This window comes from Sprattus sprattus (assembly GCF_963457725.1).
Source record: "Sprattus sprattus genome assembly, chromosome: 20".
Taxonomy (NCBI): domain Eukaryota; kingdom Metazoa; phylum Chordata; class Actinopteri; order Clupeiformes; family Clupeidae; genus Sprattus; species Sprattus sprattus.
In genome coordinates, this window is record NC_137918.1 from 6,484,082 (window position 1) to 6,494,446 (window position 10,365).

Genomic DNA, 10,365 nt, shown 5'->3' on the forward strand with positions numbered 1-10,365 from the left:
AGCACTTACCCACCGCTCCGAGTGCTTACTCATAAAGCCACTAACAAAGAGCAGTGACCAGATCAAGGAGATGATGATTAGAACTGGGAGTTTAAACAAGAAGAAGACAGCAGGTTTAGCCTCACTGACAACATGCACATAATACCACATCATGCAGATAATAACACAAAATAACGGCAACCATGGCCATAAAGTATGCCAACACAGGGGGCCTTTATACGGTTTTCAAATGCTCTAACAGATTAATAACAAGTAACACGTGCGGCTACCATCGCAAGTATGGTTGTTTGCCGTGTCTTACTTAAAGAAAGAGTTGCTTCGTTCAATTCAGATTTGGTGTAATGACACTACCAACTGTTGTCAGGCAAATCTCTCACTATGTAGGAGTTCATCATGTCTATCCTTTATTAGTCTTCCTGACGTGTGTGTGTGAGAGTGTGTGTGGAGTGTGTGTGTGTGTGTGTGTGAGTGTGTGTGTGTGTGTGTGTGTGTGTCTCATGTAGGGATGGGTATAGTTTGGGTTTTATCCGATACCGGTGCTAAACTGATACTTTTAAAACGATACCGGTGCCTAAACGGTGCCTGAACCGATACTTTTTTTTTAAAGCAAGAAAACAACGATTGACGACATTTAAGAAAGGCTTTTTCTTCAAATTGAAAAATATATTAACTGTTTAAAAGTACACTATAAATATAAATACATAAAATACACACACAGTCTGTACACACTACAGCTTCAAACTTCTTATGCAAAAATATGAGCATAATTGCCTTTTGAGTCAAAAATGTATTATTTTGTTTGCATTTATTAAATGAAATTTCACCATTTTCTGATTTGTTTATACCTATCCTTTCTACCTTGTTTATAGTTAAACTTGTTACCTGAACACACTGAGTACGAGAAAATGTGTACTGCCCCTTTAAGAGACCAAGGATAAGTTTTGCGGTCATCTCCGTTTATTTGTCAGTCTTGCTGATCTGCCTAGTGGATAACATTCCCCTATATATGCAGAAGACGTACCTCAACTCCATTTGCAAAGACCACAGTGTGTATCCCTTACTTAAAGACACACTCTGAAGCAAGTAGACCCTGATATATCCCTTACTTAAAGACACACTCTAAAGCCAGTAGACTCTGATGTACCCCTTACTTAAAGACACACTCTGAAGCCAGTAGACCCTGATATTTCCCTTACTTAAGGATACACCCTGAAGCAAGTAGACCCTGATATATCCCTTACTTAAGGATACACTCTGAAGCGAGTAGACCCTGATGTATGGATTCAGGTACTGCTCGATAAGCTGAGCGAAGCCGCACAGTGCGACGGAATTCATATGAAAAACTTGCACACACACACACAAAAATATGCACACACATACCCCCACACAAAAATATGCACACACATACACAAATACACATATATAAGCACACACACACACAAATACAAACACACAAACAGACATGCACACACATACGCATTCGTACCAACACGCACACACACACACACACACAGACACACAGACACTCTTGCACACAGAGGCATAATCTCACTGCTGACTACTCTTAAATTTAATTCAAACACACACTAACACAAGATCCATTAGTACATTTGCTTTTCCATTCTCTCCAGGACGTGTGTGTGTGTGTGTGTGTGTGTGTGTGTGTGTGTGTGTGTGTGTGTGTCTGTTCAGCACACTGACTGACTTCATATAATGAAGACCATCTTCTCTTCAGACAGAGTGGTGGTGCCCAAAGTCAGACTTAATTTCCCCTCAGGCCGTGCCGGTAACACACATACGAGGGAGTCCTACTTCTCCAGACATTACACTCACAACGTACTCAATGAATACTGCCACAGAGAATAGACAGAGAGAGGAAGGGAGAGAAGGAGAGAGAGAGAGAGAGAGAGAGAGAGAGAGAGAGAGAGAGAGAGAAGAGAGAGAGCTGGAATTTGTAGACATCCAACCTCCAGTAGCTACAGACCGTTAAGCGAAGCTTCAGCGCCCTCTAGAGGCCACAGTGGGTGCTGTCACCCCTGCACTGTGAGACCACAAGGCTGGCTTCAATGCTCTCGTCGTAATAGCTTCAGCCCCCTCTGGAGGCCACAGTGGGTGCTGCACCCCTGCACTGTGAGGCCACAGGGCTGGCTTTAATGCTCTCGCTGTAATGGCTTCCAGACGCCCTTCAGTTTCTCTTCCCACAGTTAAAGACTGCAGTGAATAGGGGACTTCCTTAATAATTAAACTTTGCTAAGCAACAGCACTTTCAAAGCCCAGTTACCACTGCATGGTCCCATATTAAAAGCCTGGTCTGTGTATGTGTATGGGGGGGTTGGTGTTTCTCTCTGTATTTGTGGGAGTGTGTTTCTGTGTGTGTCTGTATGTGTGTGGGGGAGTGTGTGTGTGTGTTTAATTTGCATTGGGTACTGAAAACAGCAAATGTTAAGGTCAAAGCTCGATTCCATCTCTAATTTAACTACCATCCATCATACACTTTACCTGACACAATCTGAAAAACACATCTGAAGCCTGTGTCATATGCCATAATCTGCACACACACACCCACAAACACACCACACACCACACAATGTTTAAATGTCGGACAAAACCAATATTTAAAAAAATGGGCACCACACATTACAATGAGACACTTCTAAGCGGCTCTCTGACCAGCGCCTCCCCATGTGGACCCGTGTGGATCTCTGAGTGAGACAGCAGGGCACCCTGAGGCCAGGCCCGGCCCACACCACTGCTGCGTGAGTCCACACCCCTCCCCTCCCGCCAAACCCTGCAGTTCCAAAAATGGCCAGCAGAGGAAGCCTAGAGTCCTGCCGTAAGCACCAGAGAAAAGGGAGGGACGTGTGTTTTTTAGTGTGTGTGTGTGTGTGTGTGTGTGTGTGTGTGTATAATAGTGTGTGTGTGTGTGTGTGTGTGTGTGTGTGTGTGTGTGTGTGTGTAATAGTGTGTGTACAATAGTGTGTGTGTGTGTGTTACTGTACCATTCTGCAAGGCCTCGTGTTTCCAGCCCGGGCTGCACTTGTCTGCTTGCTCTAAAATAGACGGGGAAGAACGGAGAGATCTGTCATTACTCTCTTTCACGCCACTCAGGGGTCAAACACAAAGAAAAAAGAGAGAAAAGGATGAAAGGAATAAAAGAAATAAGGACAGAGGGGAGAGGAAATGTGTATATCCAGGGACAGAAGTAGGTATAACAGAGAAAATAAAATAAAATGAAAAAATAGTCATTATAATTTAATTTAAAAAAAGAAAAGTTATTTAAAAGCTGCACACAAGGTTATTTCAAAAAGCAGAATGTTTCTGACCCAGGTCCTTCTGAATACTCAGTATGCACTAACACACCTAATACTCAGTATGCACTTACGTTAAGAACCTACTACCTGACCCTTATTGTAGTGCGCTCTATGGCTACGCACACGAGTAGTAAGGTCCCAACGACGCCTTTCACCCAGGTGTGTTTACCCACATATGCCGTAAAAATGTAAAGCCACCTTGAAGAATTTACCTCAGAGTAGCAATCTTTGACGATACACCAAAAGACTTTAACAACCAACAACAGATCAGTTTACAGAGTGTCAGTCAACTTCAGCCTAATAAAAAAGCCAGTAAATTGAATGTTTCATGTTTTAATTAATAGCACTGTATCAATTTTCAGTGCATTAATTCAGCTGTCCTTTAAACATCAGAAATCAAGACGAAATAAGAGCGACATTACCAAAAATATGATTACAAATGTGACTCCTCAAACTAATACAAAACTATACAACTACTCATTTTCAGACTTTAAGTCCAACATCCTTCAAATACATTCATTATTACTGCCAACATTCTACACATTCATTATTACTGCCAACATTCTACAGATACATTTATTATAACTGCAAACATTCTACAAATACATTCATTGTGATTTTTTCAGTCCGCGATAAGCATGATAGAGTGTCTTGAAAAATGATTAAAAACAAAGCTTTGGAAATCCTTTCCTCCGTGACTGACAGTGAAGACCATAACTTTGATGTTTATTGTTAAGTTGACACTGTACATACAGCGCTACATGAAAAACGTTTTATTAGGCCGAGTGCTATTTTAGACTTGCTTGATTGTAATTGAGAACATTGGAAAAGATCTGCAATAAACGATGTCTCTTAAGACTGACACTATGGTTTATTACTGATTCATTTCTAAATGGTTAGCCTACCGAAAGTGGATTAGCCCATAGGCCTACCGGTTTCATTCTACCAGTAGCCTATCGGTAAATGGTTTCAGGTGTTGAACGCATATGCAATGAATGATATTAGCCTACTGTCATTATGCCCACTATTTGATTTAAATATTAAAATTCTATAAAAGAAGATAAGTAAGAAATAAAGGCCTGCGACTAATACAAGCATGCCCCAAATAAAGGCCGGTGCGCTGTGCAACCTAAGTAAATAAAAGACCCCGGCCACAGTTTGAGGATTTACGGTATGTTCATACATCGAAGACAAAGGAAAGGAGAGAGCAAAATAAGTGTGAAAAAGGGATAAAGAAAATGATGAAGGAATTAAAGAGAGAGAGGATGGGATGAATTAAAAATTACTTAAAAACTAAATAATTGAGAAAACGCTTATCTGAGAAGACTGCAGGCACAGGTAGTACAGAGAACAGAAAGAGTGCGTGTGTGTTCCACAAATCTACATGTGGTGTAAGGAGTGTATGTGCACAGAGCATGTGGTCAGAATTACCACACACACATGCACTCACGCACGCACACGCACACACACACACACACACACACACAAACAAGCCCTTACCTGACATACTGTACCGCAGAGATCAGGGCCTTGACATCATTCTTCTGTCTTTCCAAGGCTCCTCAGAACCTAGAACAATAAGGAGGAAGAGAGAGGGAGAGAGAGAGGGAGAGGAAGAGAGAGGGAGGAAGAGAAGGAGAGAGAGAAGGAGAGAGAGGGAAAGGAAGAGAGTGGGAGGAAGAGAGAGGGAGATAAAGAGAGAGGGAGGGAGAGTGAGAGGAAAAGAAAGGGAGAGAGAGAGAGGGAGGGAAAGCGAGGGGGAGAGGGAGGGAGAGAGAGAGGGAAGGAGAGAGAGGGAGGAAGAGAGAGAAGGAAAAAGAAGGAGGGAAAGTGAGAGGAAGAGAAAGGGAGAGAGGGTGGGAAAGAGAGTGAGAGAGACGGAAAGAGATAGAGGGAGAGAGAGTGAGTGAGGGAGGGAGAGGGAGGGAAAGTGAGAGAGAGAGAAAGAGGTAGAAAGAGAAAGGGAGCGTAGGTGAAAAAATGGAAACGTAATGTTTGTATTTCACCTTTTCTTGGTGTGGGTGTGTATGTGTGCTAATAAAGCACCAATCAAAGACAGGTCAAAGACAGGTCAAAGACAAACACACACACACACACACACACACACACACACACACACACACACACACACACACACACACACCCACACACACACTTACTCAAACACTAACAAACATTTGAAAACAGCTAACACACAACACGTACACACGTACACACACACGGACGCGTTCACACACACTTGTTCAAGACTCAAAGCCCTGGACATCTGAGGGACCCAGCGGGAGAAGTGCTGTGAAAGCCTGTGTGTGTGTGTGTGTGTGTGTGTGTGCTTGTGTTTATCTTTTCTCTCTCATCTGAACAGTTCTGCAGGCAGCCAGCGTAAATCAGGACCTGATGGCTTTGAGGAAAGGAAGAATAAAGGCAGAGACCAGCTTAGAGAGAAAAAGACGAAGAGAAGAAAGAGTGTGTGTGTTTATGAGATGAAAAGGCATGAGTGAGTGTGTAAGTGGCCGTGTGTATGTGTGTGCATGTGTGTCTGTGTCGGTCTGTCTATGCGTCTGTGTACGGGTGTGTTTGTGTGTGTGTGTATTTTTGTGTATGTGTATGTGTATGTGTGTGTGTGCGTGTGCGTGCGTGTGTGTGTGTGTTTGCGTGTGTGTGTGTGTGTGTGTGTGTGTGTGCGTGTGTGTGTGTGTGTGTGTGTGTGTGTGTGCATGTGTGTGAGAGTGTGTATGTGTGTGAGAGTGTGTATGCGTGGGTGTGAAATTGTGTGTGTGTGTGTATATTGTGTATGTGTGTGTATATTGTGTAGGTGTGTGTATATTGTGTATGTGTGTGTATATTGTGTAGGTGTGTGTATATTGTGTATGTGTGTGTTTTGTGTGTGTTTGTGTGCTGTTCAGACGGAGGTGATGTCACTGCCCTGTCTGCCCTTCCATTTCGCCACATTAGCGCTCCAAATGGGTGACCTCTCTCAAACACACACACACATACACATAGACACACACACAAGCCTCTCTTTCTGCCCTGTCTCCTTGTTCATTTTCATTAAGCCACATTAGTGCCCGGAATTAACACACTGATACTAATGGGTTTGAACTCTTCCCTCAGGACAGAGTGATGGGAAGACGGCAGCCCCCTCCCAAACACACACACACAGACACACACACACACACACACACACACACACACACACACACACACACACACACTCCCCGGGAATGTTTCTCTATGTGGGCCGTCCCTAACTCACACAGTTGTGTAATCAGATTAGTTGCTGTCAGTCACTAAGGATGCAAGCATCTGCTGAATGAATAATGTGTGTGTGTGTGTGTGTGTGTGAGAGATGAACTGTGTCTTTCTTTTCCTATTTCAGCTTCTCCCCCCGTTACTTCTATAACCGCACAATACAACACCTGTACTGGACCGTACACACACACCCATACCTACCCAAATGCGCGCACACACACACACACACACACACACACACACACACACACACACACACACACACACACACACACACACACACACACACACACACACACACACACACACACACACACACACACACACACACACACACACACAGAAAAACTAAACATACCAAAAAATATGGTAAACAGACGTGTGCATCTACAAAAACAAACACACATTCAGAGAACAAGGAGTCAATCTGCTGAATCACTGGACCTACAACGGCCATATATTACTACACACACGCACACACACACACACACACACACACACACACACACACACACACACACACACACACACACACACACACACACACACACACACACACACACACACACACACACACACACTCACATCTTTGAGTGTGTCTGTGTGTGTGCCAGAGAGAGACATATTTATATGGAATGTGAGTTAGTGTGGGAGACTGTGTGTGTGTGTGTGTGTGAGTTTGGGAGAGAGAGAGAGAGAGTGTGTGAGAAACAATGTGTGTGTGTAGTCCTTTTTAACCAGAGATCTGCCTATAGCGCCGTTGATAAGAGGCGCCTTTGCTCGTTGCATTTTTACATTTGCCTCAACAGTGTTAAATCATGCCAGACGCTCCAAATTCGGAGTTCAATTCTCGAAATACGCCGGAGCTCAACAAGTCTACCTTACGAAAACAAAGACGGGTGAACATGTTAATGCTTCTAATGGCAAATGTGTGTGTTCTGACAACATAGTGGCCTAGGTTCGTTTCGGTTAGTTGCTAGGTTGCGTCACCACCCTGTTCCACCATGCCAGCTGTCCCTTTTACACAGAAATTGCTTTGGCTCTGTGAGCACCTCCGCAGTGTGTGTGTGTGTGTGTGTGTGTGTGTGTGTGTGTGTGCGTGTGTGTGTGTGTGTGTGTGTGTGTGTGTGTTGCTCCTGGGGTGTTGTGGGGGGGTTGGCGGTTTGTAATCCCTGTGCTTGGCTGTCACACAAATGTTTTCCTGCCGATATTTCTGGGAAAAACCACAGGCCTCCTCCAGTGCTCTCCCTCCTCCTCTCCCACTGTCTCTCTCTCCCTCCTTTTCATCTCATCTCATCTCATCTCATCTCATCTCATCTCTAGCCGTCAGGAGGAGTAGGGCCCCTCTGATGCTGCAGTCGAAATGTGCTGCTTCTTCACACACACACACACACACACACACACACACACACACACACACCGCACAAGCATGTGCGTGCACGCACTACCCACCTCCTCACACACTCACACACACACATGACCCCCTCCCCCCCCCCCCCACACACACACACACACAAACACACACACACACACACACACTACCCCTTCCCCACACACACACACACACACACACACCCATACACACACACTACCCCCCTCCCTGCACACACACACACACTACCCCTCTCCCTACACGCACAGACGCAGACAAATACACACACACTGCCAAGATCTGCCTCTTCCAGCCAGGCTTCACTGATCCAAGTGAATCTACATGCTGTGTTCAACTCACCCCTGAAAAAGACACACACACACACACACACACACACACACGCTGTGTTCAACTCACCCCTGAAAAAGGAGTAGGCAGCAGGGAAGGTCTGAACCACACATGCATCACACACACACACACACACACACACACATATACATACATATATACACACGCACACACATACATAAATATATACACACACACACACACAGGGTTTTTCCTGCATAGAGAAAATGTAGGCGCGCGCCTAAGCCGTTTTCCCGAACGCCTATGACAAATCCAGAGGGCCTAAAGGCAAAAAAAAAGTCTGCGATTAAAAAAAAACTGTCATCCAATTCAGCTTAATGGTGTTTTAAGCGCTCACGTTGAATTCAAGCAGCAGCAGCAGATCCCGCCTCCTACCCCCTCAGCCAATCATTGAACAGAGGCTTCTCCAAGTTCGCCAGACGTTAGTCACTTTAATTTGATTTTTTTTGTATAAAGCAGCTAGCAAGCAGTTGCCTACATTATCTTAAAAAAACAATACTTTGATAGTAGGCTTTAAGTTTTATTTAAGCAGTGTGTTCGTGAACCTATATATCCTATGTGTGATGGTAAGACTAATAGTAATGCCATATATACAATAACTGATTTATGAGAGCTATCCAAAGACTGGTGGCTGCCGATTTAGCAGTCAACCTACCTTACTCTGTACGTTTAGATGCTTACTAGTAGCTGTAAGCCATAGATGCCTGGGAAATATTTAGTATCTATAAATAACAGCTCACCTTTATCTTTTTAACCAGATTTGTAAACAGGTCGCGATCCACAGGCTCAATAGGTACAATAGGCTACCTTGGTTAAAAATCGAATTACGATAGTCATGCTAGCATTGCGCTAAATAATTAGGCAGCTAACATTAATAAGTGGTGTTTACATAAAGTCACTTATTGTATATGGCATAAATATTATCGTAAAACACCTTCACTAGTTGTTGTGAGCAATTCATCACGTATGCAATGCACGTCAGCGAATATGTTCTGAATAGTATGTTTCAAGTAGGGTACAGCCGAACTCTCGTTCTGTTTTGATCAATAGTAATCGAGTTGATAAGTCTGATCTATACGCAACTGTGAGGTGCGCGAATGGACAGAGCCAATCACTTAATTACTCAACCTGCGGATGCATCCTGACTTCATCAGTCGGCGGTTTCAATATTCATGGCTTTCAATTTATTAAAATATCTGCTATGTTGAGAACTTACACAGGTGTAGGCTATTACTTGATCTGTCTACGCGTTTAAACGAGTAGAACGCGGGGCCTCGGGAAGGCAGACAACAGCATTGGTTTTGAAAGCTCAACTCGTTTGTGTTGCATCTCGAATATAATAATATTAATATTATTATTGATAAACCGGTGCGGTTGAAAACTGTCGTTCCACTGCGAGGGCCAGCCCGACGTACACGAATACACCTGTACAAATGCACATTCAATTTCCACTCAAAGTACTGTCAAAAGTTTGAGTATTGATTTCCAACGCAGCCTCCATTGGTGAAAATAATGGTATGTAGGTTTGTATAATAAACATGAATAGTAATAATAGATAAACTTGACTTTCATAATTCGTGTGTTCCATTTCTGACCACTGGTTAGTTCTAGATTCTATTGAAATAGATTTCAGTAGTTTGCATATACGAGGTAAACCTTGATCTTGAATCTTTGAACCATACATGATAGCACCATGGGGCTTGGACTATTGTCAATATATTAGCCTATCTATTTTAATTTAAAGTGGAAGCAAAATGATAACCTCAAGCATAGTCTCCATTATTTCCATTATTTTTTTTTTGGGAGCACCGAAGAGCCATTTTGACCCAGGAAAAACCCTGCACACATACATATACACACACACACACATACATGCATATATACACACACACACACACACACACACACACACACACACACACTAATTAGATAATGACAGTGTGTCTGGCGAGTTCAGACGAACGTCAGACATGCCTCTCGCACGCACACACACACGCATGCACACACACACCCACACGCACACACACACACCCTGCCCCCAACCCCTCCCTACAAAGGGAATTT

At 43.6% G+C, this 10,365-nt stretch overlaps 1 protein-coding gene across 3 annotated transcripts in view; it reads right to left on the reverse strand.

Moving 5' to 3' along the window:
- thrb (thyroid hormone receptor beta) overlaps positions 1 to 10,365 on the reverse strand; it is a 110,569-nt gene that overhangs the window by 26,953 nt on the left and 73,251 nt on the right. For all 3 annotated transcript variants that reach the window (XM_080859562.1, XM_080859563.1, XM_080859564.1), the window contains 2 exons: positions 4,812 to 4,880; positions 3,000 to 3,050 (listed from right to left, as the gene is read on the reverse strand). In XM_080859562.1, the coding sequence (XP_080715688.1) occupies positions 3,000 to 3,050; positions 4,812 to 4,818 (58 nt within the window). In that variant the 5' untranslated portion in view covers positions 4,819 to 4,880. The remainder of the gene's footprint in view (positions 1 to 2,999; positions 3,051 to 4,811; positions 4,881 to 10,365) is intronic.